This window comes from Bactrocera tryoni, chromosome 5, assembly GCF_016617805.1.
Source record: "Bactrocera tryoni isolate S06 chromosome 5, CSIRO_BtryS06_freeze2, whole genome shotgun sequence".
NCBI lineage: Eukaryota > Metazoa > Arthropoda > Insecta > Diptera > Tephritidae > Bactrocera > Bactrocera tryoni.
Window position 1 is genome coordinate 5,931,897 of NC_052503.1, and position 16,772 is coordinate 5,948,668.

A 16,772-nucleotide genomic window follows, 5' to 3' on the forward strand; every position below is an offset into this window, starting at 1 on the left:
AAAATAAAACTCACATAAGTGAGAGAGGCCCATTAATTGAAAACCTTCAATGTCAATCTTAAGTTTACACACCCACACACGTACAGCTCACGCTTACAGCCTTGCAGTTGGAAAATTGGCACTATTAAGAAGTCACATAAGCAAATGAGGGTCTCCAATGCTTATCTATGAAAATTTAGGCAAGTCACAACACTGCTGCCAGTGCAGCCCCCCTTGTCGCAAAGCCGCCAAGAGAATAATGTTTGGCACTCGCCACGCAAGGGTTACACTTGATTTTTGTTTCTACTTCACCGTTGTGTACAATTTGCGAGTAACGGCGAAACGCCCACCAAGTGGTCGCAAACACATCATTACATTCACGCCAATCACTCGCTTCGGCCCCTGCAATGTTTTCGGGGGCGGCCAAACACTCAGCGCCCCTTCTAAGGACCCGAAAAACAACGGTGAAATAATAACTGTGGCAGTCTTTTTCAGCGGCAAGTTGAATGGCCGTTTTCAAGGTGGAACAACAACAAAGCACTGCAGCAGCAACAAAGAAAATAAAAATAGCAACAACAGCAAATTATTCAAGAACCTGTGCACCGCTTGTGCGGCAATGACGTTGGCAATGGTAAGTGCCCCTTAACAGTCCTCAGGATATATGTATGTATGTGTGTGTGTGCAGTCGGACGTCGTTCACAACAACTACTTACAGTAAGCATGCCAATTTGATTGCGGACAACACGGCTATTTATGACATGAAACTTCGATTCACGCAGAGAAAAACTGAGCAAAGCGGAAACTCACCTCTTAACTCATTCCACACACACACACACACACACATTTAAACTCATATATGTATGTGTGTATATGGAGAGCTAATTGCTGCTGTGTACGTTTGCCGGTTAAATTGCCGGTGTCTATTTCTGTCACTTCGGTGAAACCGATTCAAGCGCCCCGCTGTCAATTTAGCGAAAGCTTTTGTTGCAAACAATTTACTTTGCATTTCTTGTTGTTGCGGAAATGAAGTTTTAGTTAAGAGCTTGTGTTTTGATTGCGCACCATTTTGTTCCCAACAAAATTAGAGAAAGTAAAAGCCAAATAAAGAGCAACAAATTGTTTTGTTGTACATTTTAATTCGATGAAAGAAAAGGTGAATGAGTGAGGATGAGAAGCTGTAGCCGCGTTTAGTTCATTGCTTGCAACATCGTGGGGTCTGTTCATAAAGAAACCCTAACCTTCTGAAAACCCCTGCTCATTCCTTTGACTAACCACTTATCTCTCTGCATCGACCTTCGCAGAAATGATTTGGAAAGGGTTTCTTCAGACCGTACCAGGATGGACACGGCACAGCACAGTAAAAAAGGAACTGCTCGGCGAAGAACCCATACTTCCAATATTTGCTTCCGACATGCTTCCTACTTCGTTATCCAAACTCCAAACCATGCAGAGATCTTCTCAGTTTTCAATTCTGGCGCTTTTAACCACTTACATACTCTGTATACAAGTACATATATCCTAAGAGAGCACACGAAGCATAACTATTCTTGTATTCTTAAATTCACTCACTTTTGAGCTGGCAAAACAAAGGTACATTAAATTTAAGTGCATTCAACAAAGGATCTTAAAATAGCCCACAACCGTTGATGACTTATGTTACGGTAGTTTGCTTCAAATACAACACCAGCTAAGCTATAATGACCGACCTTGAAGGTCAGTTGGGGAACATGAAAAGCCGAGAAACACTTGAGACTGTTGCAACAACGGTACATACATATGTGCCAGCTAATAGTTCACGCCGGTAAAAACCGTTTTGGGGAGATGTACACACATTCACACGAATATGTTTAGACATGCTTCTTTTGTGTCGCAAAACGCATCAAGTGCCAAGCAAGGGCTAACGCAACGCCGGAGAGCAATCAACACGCACAGCTAAGTGGGATGAGTGTGTATTCGGATTTTCCAGCCAACAGTTAGCTATTGTTGCGTTGCCGTTGCTCAACTAAATAAGCTTTTCGATGAAAGCGTTGCTGGAATTTAACTTTTTTCCTGCTTCAAGAGTTTCGAGTTTGTCCACATATTATTTATTTCACACTTAAAGTAATATTTCTTGACTGACATGTGTTATGACCTGAGTATGTTCAGCAAAGCCAGAAAGTGCAGTGTTTGGCAAAAATTATAGAATAGTTTTGAAAAAAAGGAAAAAATGTTAACTTTGGGTGCACCGAAGCTATAATAGACTTCACAAATACAAAAGTTTGTATGGCAGCACAATTTCTTTGGAGATCGCACCATTGCCTTAGCCAATAACCCATGCCAAACTTTGTGAAGTCATCTCGTCAAAAGAAGAAGCTTTCCATATAACCCCTTTATTCCAAAATGCTATAGTGGTCCGATATCGGCGGTACCGACAAATGAGCAGCGACAGACGGACGGACGGACAGACGAACGGAAGGACAGACGGTTAGATAGACAGACATGGCTAAAACAATTCGGCTCATCACGCTGATTATTTGTATATATACTTTATAGGGGTTTGAACTGCAACCTAAGGTCGATCCCTACTTATAAAGGACCCCCATTTAATTCAATGTATTTATTATCCATTCAAACGACGAAAAACTTTAAAATTCCCTTGATGTGTTTAGGGCTAAAGCTTGGGTCACTTTTTGTCAACATCAAAAATCCACTAGCATGAATCACTCAATCACATCTGTTTGTACATACTGACTGCTTTACCTTCATTAGTTAAAGTCACTTACACTCCTCCCCATCCTTTCTTCGTAACCATTTGTTGCATACCGAATTTTTATTGATTGTTTTTTTATGATACAAATCGGCATTTAATTTGTTTGCGCTAAAGGATATTGAACTCGGTTTTGACCATGTCATTATGTATATGGACTCCCCCTCCGACTCCCGGTAATCGATTGCGGAAATACAACAAACGTGTGTTTCAATAACTTTGACCTTTGCCTCACTACAAGTATCATAGATATATTTACAAACATTCATACATATTAAAGGACATGACGTCCACGTAAGAAATCTTAATTCAATGAATGATTTTGAAAAAAAAAAAAAATTAAGTAGTAAAAGTATATGCCATTTAAACTGCCAGGTCTTGAAAAAAAATATGGAAGTAACCGCGCAGTGTCGCTAGTAATTGAATTACCAATGTCGTCATAACCTCATAACGATTTCGACTGATTAGATATTGCAGAAATAATCGATAAATAAATGGAGTGTTTTTAAAAAGTTGTGCTTTCACTATTCCTTAAATGCAACATTGCCTCTTTCAGTTTTGGTTTTTCCCTCTCACATTCTTCGTAAAATGTAAACAACAGTCCTATCAGCTGGTCAAACGCGAAATCGGTACAAAGGAGTATGCAATTATTGCAAATTTTCGACGTTGGGAACCGGAGACTGTGAATCACTTTAAAGTGGACCCAAAAATTAAAAGGAGCTGCAATTGCAAGTGCTTGATTAATTACTAATTATTTGAAAAGTTATTAAAAGAACAGTGGAAAAATGCGAAATTAGTTGTGAAGCCAAAGTAAATAATTTATTGTTTGCAGTTCCCCGAAATCGCTGGGACAAAGAATATATTTTTGGATAAAATAATATATTTAAAAGGAGGTAAGAAAAGACAACGTTATGTTTCCTTTGAATGTTGGTGTCACTACAAAAGTAAGTGCACCAGTGAAAAAATTTTGTGTTTAGAAAAGTCGCGATGTCTATAACAACGTTGCATCGATTTTGTACCAAACAGAGGACACGCGTTGCGCATTCTATTCGTTAAATAATCGCTTTGTTTGATTATTCGCAGAAATTTGATTCTCAGTTGAAACCAGATCTATTGAAATTTTTGTACATATGTACATAAATATTAATATAAATTATCATTTAGCGTCAACATGCCCAGCTCCTTGCTATTCGCCACCAATAGCGAAGGTCGTGTCTACACGCTGTCAACAAATTCAGCGGCGTGGCGTGAATTTCCCTATCTGGGTTTGGAGTTTAAGAAGATCGCTGCAGTACCGCACTTTGTTTGGGCTATTGGCGGAGATCGACAGGTGTATGTATATGTGTATGGCTTGGATGTGCCAATACGCGTCAAAGAGGAGTCCTACGAAAATGAACGTTGGCTTCCTATTGAAGGATTCTCAAAAAAGCTATTACCTACCGATCGCTACAAGTATTCTTCAGTTGATGGCAGCGTAGAACGTAATATTGACAAGATAAGATTGCCATCAATGGCCTGGCAATGGGATGGGGAATGGCATTTGGATCTGGATATGGATGGTCAACAGTTGAACGAAGAAGGTTGGACATATGCGTTAGATTTTCCTGCTACATACTCGGTGAAGAATTCATGGAACTCATATGTGCGACGGAGGAAATGGGTGAGTTGATGAAATGAAAGGCTGATAATTTTGTTACTAAAAGTATTCGTTTTTAGGTACGTTTCCGACGTTATAGTGCCCTAAATAGTTGGTGTGCGGTAGCGCCATTACATAAAGATCCCACACAAGAGCCCTTCATCGATGTATCTGTAGGCGGAACAAACGTGCCAAACGCCGCATCGGGCACAATGATTGTGTGGGCTATTACAGCGCATGGAAGGGTATGTTTAATTTACCCCTTGTGATTTTAAAAATTCTACAAATAACTTTTTTTACGTTTTGGTTCAATCAGGCAATGTTTCGCACGGGTGTCAACACTTCAGCTCCGGAGGGTCTCCGATGGAATGCTATAAACACACCTCCGGGTTGTGAACTGGCGCAAATAAGTGTCGGGCCGACGGGTCTCGTATGGGCTGTGCTCTACAATGGACGTGCCATTGTTCGTACCGGAGTTACACGCGAAAATCTTTCTGGCGAAGCTTGGTTGGACGTTAAACCACCAGTCAGCAGCAACGATGCTGCAGGTAATCTAAAAATCACTCAGGTGTCTGTGGGTACCGACTCTGTTTGGTGTGTAACTAACGACAGTCACGTATGGTTCCGACGTGGCGTGAAAGGCGAGGCAGCTGGCATAAGCGAAGACGCCGCTATCGGCAGCGGCTGGGTGGAGTTGATTGTCAATATATCTTCAATCTCGGTGGCGCCTAATGATCAAGTTTTCGCCGTCGGTTCAGCGGATCGTGCACTATACTTTCGCTCAGGTGTGTCTGCTTCCGATCCGACCGGCAAGCAATGGCGCCAAATACAGTGTTCCATGCAGATAAGTCGCACTTCCAGCTCAATGTCGATTGTGTCTCGCCGTAGTGGCAGCGGTTCCACACCTGGTTCAAAACATCAGAGTTTTTCAAATCTTTATAGCAAGGACAAGGAGAAAGGTGTAGTGGAGACATGTGCACCAATTGAAAATATGCCGGCCAGTCCGGCCTCCACGAATAGTAGCACAGCAGGACCGGCAGCTGCACAGGCGCGACTCAAAGGTGACATTTGGAAATACTCAACCGATTCACCACCCAATATCGGTAGCTTAAATTTAAATGAGCGCCACAAGAAGCGTACCTCAGCGATGCGTGAACATGCCACCCATGCATGCAGTGCACCCGCAACAGAGGTGGTGACCGAAATATCAGGAAAACACTTTGAAACGCAGCTCAAGAATCCACGTGCGTGGTCGCCAGTGCGTAGCGTTGGCTCAATTGTCGGCACTGAGGCGCACCCTGAAAGCGATTCAGCGGTATTCGAATCAGATTCAACACATCATGGTTCAGATGCATTTCTAGGCGAGGATGAAGATCATGCTGGCTCACAGTTTTGGACCGAATGCGAGGTGATGTGGAGTTGTGTGGCAGCCGGCGCTGTGTGTGTCGACCCAACAAATGCGCCAAACTGGTTCAATGAACAAGCGTCCGCCAATGGAAAAGTGGACGTGGATGCCACATGGCGCAAGGATATTATTGAGAAACTGCAAAAACAAAAGGAGTTGTTGAAAAAATTGAAACATCCAGAAAAATACGAGAAAGCCGTCGAATTAACTTCATGGATTAAATCGGCTGAAGCACGTTATCAACGTCCCGGTGGTGAATTTGAAGACTGTTTAATAGAGTTGGAATGGGTAAGTGGTGCAACCGGCGCTAGTGCTAGTGCAGATGCAGGCAACACCAGCACCGATTCCGATTCGGGTACCTTCACAGTGCTCAATCCCGATGGAGTCACTACAAAAATCCAATTTTCGCTCGCCAACATCACGTGCGTGCAGTGCTGCAGTGAGCCAAGTGCACCGCGTATTGCCTTGCATGCACCACGCCTACCAGCCAACTGTTCACCGATCAAGTTGCAATTCTCTAGTGACGCCGAAATGGAGGATTGGCTTTCTCACCTCAGTTCGGTTTGCTGTCAGATCAATGAGGTGCTGGGCAAACCGGCGAACAATGCCATTTGGATCACCAGCGAACTTGGAGAAGTTTTTGTTTTCGATCCGCTCAATATGAAGGCGAACCAGCTGGACAAGGAGCGCAATTGCTATGTGCAGAAATTCGATGTAAATACAATGGAAACGCCTTACTACAACACACTCTCCAATGGGTCGGTGCACTTCCAGTTTTTTTTCTAAATCATTATTTACTTGTTTTTTTTTTTCAGCATGCCTTTTGGCACGGAACTGGAGATATCTGGTTGTGTCTACGATGATGCTGATCAAATACGTTTCGATTTGCAGTGTCATCCAAACATAAAGACGCGTCCTAAGGTGGAAAAATTCCGTGTGATTGCAATGCACATAAATCCAAGGTAAGGCACATTCATTATGTCATGTATAGGTGTGTGCAGTCGCAATTTTTAATTTATTTCCACGGCTTTTAGATTCAATGAGCGCACCATAGTGCTCAACAGTATGAACGACTCCGAATGGCTGGATGAAATACGCAATGACAACATGGTGTTCGCGCCCGGCGCCACATTCACGCTACGCGTCAAGTAAGCTTATACGGTTATAAACTTTTCTTTGTCTTTCTCTACATACTACATTTTTGTATGCAGAGTTTTGGAGAAACATTACCAGTTGTTTGTGAACAACACCCACTTCGCCGACTACAAATACCGTACAGATCCGGCCGCCGTCACCTGTCTCTACGTTAGTGGGCGTGTAAAGCTCTTTAACATCGTCTATCGTTGCCCCACGCTGATCATCTCTATGCAAGAGATGTATTGGCGGCAAATAGGAGGTCACATAAAGCGTGTATTTACATGTTCTGCCGGCGTTGTGTGGGGTATTTCGTGCGACAACACTGCCTGGGTGTATAACGGTGGTTGGGGTGGCCAGTTTCTGAAAGGGCTTGAGGGAGGCACTGGAAAAATCAACAATATGGTCGATACGCACACCTACTATGTGTACGAGAATCAACGCTGGAACCCCATTAGCGGCTTCACTACGAAGAGTCTACCAACCGATAGGCACTTGTGGAGCGATGCTAGCGGTCGCCAAAGGCGTAGCAAGGAGCACACTAAACTCTTGTCCACACACTGTGAATGGATAACGGATTGGATGGTGGACTTTAATATACCCGGAGGTGCTGATAAAGAAGGCTGGCAATATGCAATCGACTTTCCAGCCACATACCATGCTCAGAAGAAAATCACTGATTGCGTACGTCGTCGCCGTTGGTTGAAGAAGTGCCGTCTAACTAGTAGCGGCCCATGGCAAGAGTTGAGTCATTCAAAGATTTTAGATGCCGCTTTGCAAGTATTCGACAACGATGCGGATAGTGCCAATAGTTTAGGTGATTGGGAAGATTTGCCGGTGTGCGCTTGGGCAGTAGCATCCAATGGCGATGTGCTAATCCGACATGGTGTGACGCAGCTAAATCCACGCGGAGAGAGTTGGGAGCATATACCGAGCGAGCAACCGTTAATTGGAATTAGTGTGGGGCCGACTGGGCAAGTGTGGACTGTCGGAAGGAATGGCATGATTTATTTCCGTTATGGCATTACAAGGCACAATCCATTGGGTATGTAAACAAGTTGAAAATCATATAAAGTTCGTGTTATCAATATTCGACACAGGTGACGCATGGCAAATGGTGGAAGCGCCTTCGGGTGTAACATTTCGCACGGTGGCTGTGGGGCGTGCGGGCATTTGGGCACTTGACAACCACAACCGCTTGGCTGTGCGCAAAGAGATCACTAAAACGTTCCCCGAGGGCTCACATTGGCAGTTCTTGCCGAATATGCCGAATATTCCGCCGCATACGGAAACCCACATCGGCTTTAAATCGGTTTCAGTGGGCGCCGAGGTCTGGGCAATTGCACTCAATGGCGTCGTTTGCCAACGATGTGGCATTACAAAAGAGAATCCCGCCGGCGCAGGATGGAATCTGGGCATACCGGTTTGTATAGTTTTTGTATTATCTACGTGACCAGAGAATGTACGAAAATATTATTACTTCTTGACCTCGTTTATTTCAGGGCCAATGGCAGCATATATCCGCAGAGAGCTTCTCTTAATAATTTTGAAAGTCATTTCTTCAATGTGTAACCATTCCCAAAGATTCAGTGTTCCAATACTTTCTTTACTTTGACATTTTTTTCAATTAGTTCCTTAGAAATTAAAGGAACGTTCGCTTAAAATTCATTATTATTAGTTATATTGCTTGTAAGTGATTCGAGTGCATTTTTTCCTAGCTTATATACATATACATATGTAACTTAACCATTCCATTGCAGCTTCATTCTAATCTAAGCTTTATTAAAGTATTGTTTTGTATTTAAATTTATGTACTTCCTTACATATACAGTATATGCTAATTATATAACATAAACTAAAAGCTCGGATTTTTATTGCTAAAAAAAAGAAGGTAAGTCGGATTGCTCGAACATATGTATGTATATTTTAGCATATTCTCGACTTTTGATCTTGAAATATCAACTAATCGTGATAAAATACCAGCGGCCGAACTGGTGGACAATAGTCAACAATAATGAGGAAGAGGAGGATCTCATTGTCTAATAGGTTATCGTTTAAATGCAATTGGTAAAATATTTGGTATTTTCAACATCATTGTTTTTGTAAAACATAAAAAAAAACCACAGTTTTAAATAGTTAAAAGACAAAAAAAATTTAAATATGAAATTTGTTTCGTTTTCAAACCGGTTCGTTTCAATTAATAATATACAATTAATGAAAGCTTGGCAGCTCTTTTTAATGTCAAAAGTGACTAACCCAATCTGAATTATTACAGTTTTACTCGTGTGGTTCTTTCCTCTAATATTTTGTTATAAGGAAATAATAAACAATAATTAAAATAAAAAATAATGGCTGATAATGATTTAGACGCCTTGCGTGCTGAGCGTATGGCTCAATTGCAACAACAATACGTGAGTATTTCTGTGGACAAACGGCTTAGGGTCATTGAAACAGGTGCCGGCAATAGGCACAGGGATTACGGGGAACATCAAATTATATACTAAAAATAGATTATGAAAATAAGCAAAGACTATTATCCTTTTGACAATTTTGTAACGGGAAAAATCAAACAGCTTGGCAGCTATCCTTTCGGAACATTTTTTATGCTAAATCAAGAACTTCGTTGCCTTATTTTATGTCGATGTGATAATAGCTGCTATTATTAATTCATATTTTTTTTTTTTTTTGTTAAATCTTAGGGTAGCAGTGGTGGTAACAATGCCGAAAAACAACAGGCCCAACAGGAGCAAATGCGCCAGCAGGAGGAAATGAAACACTCCATACTTTCGCAAGTGTTAGACCAACAGGCACGCGCACGACGTATGTATCTTATTTTCCACATTCTATATACTATATATTAACTTCTTTGTTTACAGTGAATACTTTAAAAATCAGCAAACCGGAAAAGGCCCAAATGTTTGAAAATATGGTGATACGCATGGCCCAAATGGGGCAAGTGCGTGGAAAGCTTGATGATGCCCAATTTGTCAGTATATTGGAGAGCATAAACGCTCAAATGCCACAAAGTAAATCAACAGTTAAATATGACAGAAGACGTGCTGCCATAGATTCAGATGACGATGACGACTATGGCTGCTGATTGTACGTTCTCGACAAAAGCCGTTATGAAGGAATCTGTTTTATTCGAAATAGTAGCAAATACTTATTTTGTAAAATGCCGATCCTTCATATAGCAGTAGCACATTTGCGACCATACGACGTTTACAAAATTTTTTTAAGCTAATTAATGTAAAATTTAGGCATTTTTTAAAGCACAATACGTTTTGAAAGGTGCCGTAAAGTCTATTTATTTCTGCTTTCATTAACATTTAAAAATTGCTGAAAAAGTTACTCGTCCTAATGCTAACCTCTATTTACGTATAATGCTAGAAACATAGAAAGAATAAAATTAAATAAAACATTTGTGAATTCTTTTAATTAAGACGAAATATAAAATATATAAATATGGAATGACCGATATGATGAACGCAGTATAATTTTCTCAAATGATCCTAATTTTGTTCTGCCAACTTTGGAATGCAACTGATTATTTCAAAAATGCTCATCCATACACACTACACATATTTATTTTAAATGACGTTGTTTGGGCAACAACTAAGTGTCCACAAGTTAAAATATATGACAGCCACAAATTATACTATAAACCGATACAATTAGACTAGAAATATAAATAAAAGCAATAAACATAGTTTCAAAACACTTCAAAGCATATGACACAGCATTCTGCACAAAGTTTACTCGGTTTTTTCGTGATCATCGTCTTCATCTGATGCCACAAAGCAATCGCCACAGAAGGCGGAATATAAAATGAGCGATAAAAAGCCACATGGTAAGCCCAAGATAACAGTCGTAAGTACGGGATTACCCTTCCACATATCACTTAAACCCTTCCTAACTTCGAAGATTGCACGCCGGACACGCACCAAAAGGGTGTCACCACCAAGTGGAGTAGCACTTTCGTTGTGAATGGATTCGAGGAAGACATGAAGGGCTTGTGGTGTCATTTTAAGTGGTTCATCGTCTGGAATGTAATGTTCTTGAGTTGTAGAGTTAATCACAAACAAATGAGGTGTGGGCGGCATATCCAGTACGATGGAATGCGCTATGCCAGGATCACCAATCTAATAACAAATAAATTGGTTTTCATTACATATTGCATAGATGTAAATCCACAAAAGACTCACCCAGGCGAATTGGAATTTATCATGGTACCTATCTCGATGCTTACGTATAACACCTTCGACCATATCACGGAATTCTAACTCATGTGTAGCAACTTGATTCAATTTATCTTCTTCTACAACTGCCACAACCAAATATTTTTTCGTTTTCATTAATTGATTCATATTGAAACGTGTAATTTTTGGGAATGTTACAAATCTTTCGACATTCACCCAATGATGTATAGTGTCGTTAATCTCGGACACATCCATTTCGTGGGCTACATGTGCAAGTGGATATAAGTGATGTTGTTCTTCTTTGTAAACCACTACAGCAGGCAAGTGTTCAAATTCAAAATGCTGTGTTGCTAAATCCGGTGTGGTTGCGTAGAAGAACCCGTGTTCTTGATAGTTTTCCGCCGCTGCATAATATGATTCCCACATCACACCCTCCTGCTGGCCAATAAAAATGAAGAATATTGTATGTGAACCCTTAAGCATATCGATACTTTCGGCTCGAGTCACCAATTGTACCGGAGGACCGCTCATGCGCAGCGCATAGTCAACTAACTCCTCTTTGACGCGATCACCTTTATATATATACTTTGCGCTTCCTTTTATGAACATTATGGTTGGATATGCACGAACCTCCATCTCTCGTGCCACATGTGGGAAGCGAGTGCAATCTACTTTTCCTACACGGATACTCAATCCATGTAATTCCTGTGCCACCTGCCCAAAAATGGGTTCTGCACGTTTACAATAACCACACCAGGGCGCATAAAACATGACCAGCCATTGGCCTTGATTGTATACTTCCAGAAAACGGTCGCTCAAATCAAGCACACGCGCAGCTTCGGCATTAGCGGCATGAGTAAGGGGAGTTGCGAAAATGGCAAGCAGCACTTAAAAATTTTCAAATTAGATATTTTTCTAATCATAGAGAGAGAAACTTACTAAATAGCGGCTTCCATAGCAAAGTACTCCTTTCAGCACGGTTTGTATAAAACCAAAGCATTGTCGTAAGTTATTTATGGATCTGTTTATAATTATTACAAGTGACACCAAATTTTAGGAACCAATTTCAATAGAGTATAAATACACTTATTGCGCCATATTGATAACTATATAACAAGTGATTTATAAAATGCTAAGTTGATTAATTACTAATTCAATTAGCTTTATTCATTAATCTAAAATATATGTCTGAAAATCTGCTGAAGTACTTCGGGATATACAAAATGAAAATTCTTGCAGCTGTCAAATAGGATCTGACATCTTCCTAGTGTTGAAATACTCTGTAGTTATTCGGTTTTTAATTTTCTCAAGGACTAAGCATTACATGGGTTTAGATAAACATAATTTTATGTTTCTATTAGTTGTATATATAAAGAATTCGTTTTGCACATTACATAGCCTTTGGCAGAATATTATTGCAATACTAATTTAAATTGAAATATGTAAAAATTTAAGTACCCAAATTGTACATTATTTTTCAACAATACACCTCTGGGGATATGCCAACTGTCATATTGTTTCTTTCCAATCGTCCCCGATGTGAATGCACGTGTGACATTTTGTTTATCATTTCTACCGCATTTTATTTTAGATTTAATTTTTAAAATAGGAAAAATTCGTTGAAAATTAAAAATGAATGGAAGAAGTGCTCAAGTCGGGCGCACAAAAACTCATAATGTGCGTTTTTATAATCTCACACCGCGCTCTATACAAAGCATGGCTTATAACAAGATTTGGCACAAGTTGGCTATATCTAGGTGAATATAACCACATTTTGAAAAGGTGAATTTCGTTTTGAATATTTATTATTATTAGAAATGATGGATCTATTGAAATTTGGGATATGCAACATGCCTCCTATTTGGAAAAAGTTATACCGAAATCGCCTGGAAACTCCGTAGAGGGTATGGTTTGGGCTGGCGAGCGTTTATTCTCAGTTGGTCTTACTGGCGAATTGGTTGAATGGGATTTACTATTGCTAAGGCCCCGACGTAAGCAGTTCGTAACTGGAAATGCTATATGGTGCGTTGATGTAAACTCCACCGGAACAGAGCTGGCTGTCGGGACAGAGGAGGGTTACATCAATATATTTGACATAGACAGCGATCAAATGCAATACAAACAACTATTTGATAAGCAAGAAGGTCGTGTGTTGTGCTGTAAATTTGATCGTACCGGCGAATTTCTGGTAACTGGTTCATTGGGTGCAATACGAATTTGGGATGTGAAGAGTGGCCATGCGTTGCATAAAATGTCAATTTCGCGAGCGGAAAAGAAAAAAGAGGTGATTGTTTGGTCATTACAAGTGCTAAGTGATTTCACAATTATTTCGGGTGATTCACGTGGTCAAGTCTCAGTTTGGGATGGTAAATTAGCAACACAGTTGGAATCACATCAGGTGCTAAAGGCTGATGTACTAGCGGTAACTGTAAATGAAGAAGAAAATTTGCTAATGTGTTCAGGAATTGAACCAATAATCAGAATATATGCCAAAACAAAAATTAAGCGTGAGGAAATGGAGCATTATTGCTGGGTAAAATATCTGCAAAGAAGTGTACACGATAATGATGTAAAAGCGCTCGTATGTGCAGGTGACCGCATATTCTCAGGTGGTATGGATGGTTATTTAGGAATATCCTCGGCTTCAAAACGTAGCTCCACTATATCTAAGTATGGTCCATTCCTTAAGGTAAGAATGAAAATTAAAATATTTAATTACATTTGACAATTTTAAAATTGATTCTTAGAATCCATGCGTTGCCGTATCAAATAAAAATCGCCTGTTACTTCTTCGTTATACAAATTATTTTGAAGTGTGGCGTCTTGGTTCTACGGACGGCAGACAACAGCTAGTAGCACCAACGGAAGATGAAGAAGAACACAAAACAAAGCATAAGAGTAAAGAACCTGAGCGCAGGATGCTTGCTTTGAATACTCCACCAGAAAAACTATTGGAATTTAGAAGCAAAAATGATGAACCCATTATTTGTGCCACCATCTCCCCTGACGGTCAATGGTTATGCTACTCGACCCAAAAGAGTATCCGACTTTTCCGGTTTCTACCATCAGTTTCTGGGAAAAATGACACACAGCTTGCCCGCATCAAAGGCCTGCCAGAGCAATTTGTTACTGCCTCCCACATAATATTCAGCAGCGATTCAAAACGCCTTTTCCTTGTACAACCTACTACCCGTCAAATAAACATATTTTCAATAGTTAAAAATGGCAGCACTGACCTAGACTTCGTCGAAAGCATTGAAACAAGTAAACACATAAAAGACGTCGTAAATATATTCGCCGTATCGGAATGTGGTACATACATAGTAGCAGCAGGTGCAGATCGCACTATTGCGGTATGGAGAATATTTGAGGGCAAACATTTCAAACATTATCTCAACATGCCGCGTTACTCGGCCATTACAACGGCTTTAGCAATTCATGCGCACGAGCCTAGGCTAGTGGCAGCCTTCTCTGATGGCAAAATAATTGAATATGATCTAGAAGAAATGTGCTTTACATGTTCGGAGCGAGAATATTTTGTCGAGAATGCGGAAACGCATTGTGTTTCAAATATGTTATTGGATAGCCGCAATGCCAACAATATTGTACTACATAACGATGCGTATTTATATGTGTTGGAGAAAGTTGCGGACACGAATGGCGAAACCGAATACGATAATGACGCTTCAGCACCAACAGGCAAGAAGATTGGAAAGAAATTGAAGCGTACTGTGAGTGACAGTAAAGTAAGCGGTCTGCGCTTGAAATTTAAGAAATCTTATGAGGTAAATGAACTGGAAATATTTTTTGTATAAATTAATTAATGCAAATTTTCTTTTTGTTGCCAATTTATACGCATAGCACCTAATATCACTCAGTTGGCTCAGTACGGATGAATTGGTCGCAGTTGGTGTCAATCCTGTCACATTAATTGAACAATTACCGGACGCTTTTAAACAAAAGAAATTCGGCACCGCTTAGTGTAAAGTGTACATAAAAGTGAAATTTTTGATTTCTTATTGTAAGAAATTAATATTGTTTTAATAATAGTGTATTGTTAAGGCTACAAATTAAATTTAAAATAAAAAATATATGTATGTATATATTTAAAAATATGGTTTATTGTGATATTCCTCTCTTTAATACCTTAAACAAGCTCAGCTTTGTGCAACATTAATGCTTTTGCTGTGTTTATGTTCTAATGAGTGCTGTCATTTTGCAACTTTTCATGACGACATACTATGTATGTATGCTCTCCACAATGCATGCACTGGCATTTGTTGTATTTCTGTGCATGCGGAATTTTTCGACTATGAAAGCTTCAATTTCAACTTTTCATACCACTATCAACTATTTTTTGTTGTGATTGCATTGTTGCTTTTTTGGTTACACACGTCTAGTCAAAGTCTAGACCGTCGCGCGCATACCACACAAAGTGTGACAACAACAATAACCATCCCCTATCAAAGTTGCAAAAGTACTAACAGACAAAAGAAAATAAGGATTGAAGGCAGAGGAACATCATCGCGGGTGTGAACTGCATGAATGCACGTTAAAAATAAGCCCGTCAGCGTTACTATGACGGCGTTGCACAATCGGTTGCATATATGCGAATTACTATTTTGCCTACACTGACTGCCACATACAGGAATGTGTGGAAACATGAATTTATGCAAATTGTAGAATTTGAGATCAGGCTATTGAAGGCTAGTTAATAGATTTTTTACGCCTTATAAAGGCAATGCTAATAAAAGTTCGTTATACAACATAAAAGTGGTCAGTAGAAATTCACTCACCCGAATTGTATGCTCGTTTCTGGCAATCCGGGTTATGCCTGCAAATTCGCCTTTGATCACTAGTAACACAAAATTAAAATCGCAATCATTTGCGCCGGAGCAAAGCGCTCCTCCTTCAACTTTTCACTTGGATACTTGTAGTGTATTCGTAGATGCATATTATTATAAAAGCTAACATTGTGGGATCAAATTCGCTTATGTAACACATAATAAACTCACACTACATACATATGTACATACGTATGTATGTATATATGTAAATATATTATACACAAAAATTATTTTCTGAAACATTAAATATTATTTTTGAAATACGACAATATCACCAATTTTAGAACTTGTTTAAACGGAAACTGACAACTAAGGTTTGGCGGCGAATTGCAGAGTTGCATTGATCTTCAAAAACATGAATAGTTCACAATAACTTTTTCGCCGCTGATTTATAAAAATATATTTAAGAAATAAATGATTAAAGTGCTATGAATATTGGTGTTGAACATATGTATTTACAAATGTCTAAATATCCCATTTTTCGTACATAATATATTGTATTAAAACCAAGTGGAACATTATTTCTGTCAGAATTACCATTATTTATTTTATCAAGTCATTATTTATTTTTCATAAACTCGAAACAACAGGAAAATTTTGTAAAAATTGCTTTATTGCTTGTGTTGAATACTATTTCGAACATATTCAAAACTTTTTCTGATTATAATTCTTCTTTACCATTACGTGTTTCCGAATCGGAAGTATAAATTTTCTGTGCAATATTCACAATAGAAAAATTTAAAATTCGTTTAAATCGAGGCGAATAAACGCTGAATTCGCCTTCATTCAAATTGACGCATACAACTCTGTGTGTTATTGCGCTTTG

General features: G+C 39.5%; 4 protein-coding genes across 4 annotated transcripts; 3 read left to right on the top strand and 1 right to left on the bottom strand.

Annotated features, from left to right (window-relative positions):
* Positions 1–3,359: 3,359 nt before the first annotated feature.
* On the top strand, positions 3,360–8,747 carry LOC120777679 (tectonin beta-propeller repeat-containing protein). The gene is made up of 9 exons (XM_040109145.1): positions 3,360–3,618; positions 3,890–4,385; positions 4,442–4,606; positions 4,678–6,524; positions 6,582–6,728; positions 6,801–6,914; positions 6,978–7,945; positions 8,001–8,323; positions 8,403–8,747. The coding sequence occupies exons 2-9, from the start codon at positions 3,897–3,899 to the stop codon at positions 8,439–8,441; spliced, it is 4,092 nt and encodes a 1,363-aa protein (XP_039965079.1). The 5' UTR covers positions 3,360–3,618; positions 3,890–3,896; the 3' UTR covers positions 8,442–8,747.
* A 398-nt stretch (positions 8,748–9,145) lies between these two features.
* Positions 9,146–10,323, top strand: LOC120777738 (programmed cell death protein 5). Its single transcript, XM_040109229.1, has 3 exons — positions 9,146–9,311; positions 9,600–9,720; positions 9,777–10,323. The coding sequence occupies exons 1-3, from the start codon at positions 9,249–9,251 to the stop codon at positions 9,998–10,000; spliced, it is 408 nt and encodes a 135-aa protein (XP_039965163.1). The 5' UTR covers positions 9,146–9,248; the 3' UTR covers positions 10,001–10,323.
* Positions 10,324–10,447: 124 nt separating this feature from the next.
* LOC120777737 (protein disulfide-isomerase TMX3) lies at positions 10,448–12,322 on the bottom strand. The gene is made up of 3 exons (XM_040109228.1): positions 12,039–12,322; positions 11,106–11,986; positions 10,448–11,042 (listed from the first exon to the last, which is right to left on the bottom strand). The coding sequence occupies exons 1-3, from the start codon at positions 12,097–12,099 to the stop codon at positions 10,656–10,658; spliced, it is 1,329 nt and encodes a 442-aa protein (XP_039965162.1). The 5' UTR covers positions 12,100–12,322; the 3' UTR covers positions 10,448–10,655.
* A 314-nt stretch (positions 12,323–12,636) lies between these two features.
* LOC120778261 (U3 small nucleolar RNA-associated protein 4 homolog) lies at positions 12,637–15,159 on the top strand. The gene is made up of 4 exons (XM_040110038.1): positions 12,637–12,856; positions 12,915–13,788; positions 13,847–14,884; positions 14,961–15,159. Exons 1-4 carry the CDS (start codon positions 12,732–12,734, stop codon positions 15,078–15,080), a joined length of 2,157 nt encoding a protein of 718 aa, XP_039965972.1. The 5' UTR covers positions 12,637–12,731; the 3' UTR covers positions 15,081–15,159.
* The last annotated feature ends 1,613 nt before the right edge of the window (positions 15,160–16,772 follow it).

Excerpts from the sequence above, each read along its gene's own strand:
- LOC120777737 (XM_040109228.1), bottom strand. The coding sequence starts at position 12,099 with ATGCTTTGGTTTTATACAAACCGTGCTGAAAGGAGTACTTTGCTATGG. Across the intron at positions 11,987-12,038 it reads GCTATGGAAGCCGCTATTTA|TGCTGCTTGCCATTTTCGCA; the intron begins GTAAGTTTCTCT and ends AAAATTTTTAAG. Across the intron at positions 11,043-11,105 it reads ATAAATTCCAATTCGCCTGG|ATTGGTGATCCTGGCATAGC; the intron begins GTGAGTCTTTTG and ends ATTTGTTATTAG.
- LOC120777738 (XM_040109229.1), top strand. The coding sequence starts at position 9,249 with ATGGCTGATAATGATTTAGACGCCTTGCGTGCTGAGCGTATGGCTCAA. Across the intron at positions 9,312-9,599 it reads CTCAATTGCAACAACAATAC|GGTAGCAGTGGTGGTAACAA; the intron begins GTGAGTATTTCT and ends GTTAAATCTTAG. Across the intron at positions 9,721-9,776 it reads CCAACAGGCACGCGCACGAC|TGAATACTTTAAAAATCAGC; the intron begins GTATGTATCTTA and ends CTTTGTTTACAG.
- LOC120778261 (XM_040110038.1), top strand. The coding sequence starts at position 12,732 with ATGAATGGAAGAAGTGCTCAAGTCGGGCGCACAAAAACTCATAATGTG. Across the intron at positions 12,857-12,914 it reads CACAAGTTGGCTATATCTAG|AAATGATGGATCTATTGAAA; the intron begins GTGAATATAACC and ends TATTATTATTAG. Across the intron at positions 14,885-14,960 it reads AATTTAAGAAATCTTATGAG|CACCTAATATCACTCAGTTG; the intron begins GTAAATGAACTG and ends TTATACGCATAG.
- LOC120777679 (XM_040109145.1), top strand. The coding sequence starts at position 3,897 with ATGCCCAGCTCCTTGCTATTCGCCACCAATAGCGAAGGTCGTGTCTAC. Across the intron at positions 6,915-6,977 it reads ACATTCACGCTACGCGTCAA|AGTTTTGGAGAAACATTACC; the intron begins GTAAGCTTATAC and ends TTTTGTATGCAG. Across the intron at positions 7,946-8,000 it reads TACAAGGCACAATCCATTGG|GTGACGCATGGCAAATGGTG; the intron begins GTATGTAAACAA and ends TATTCGACACAG.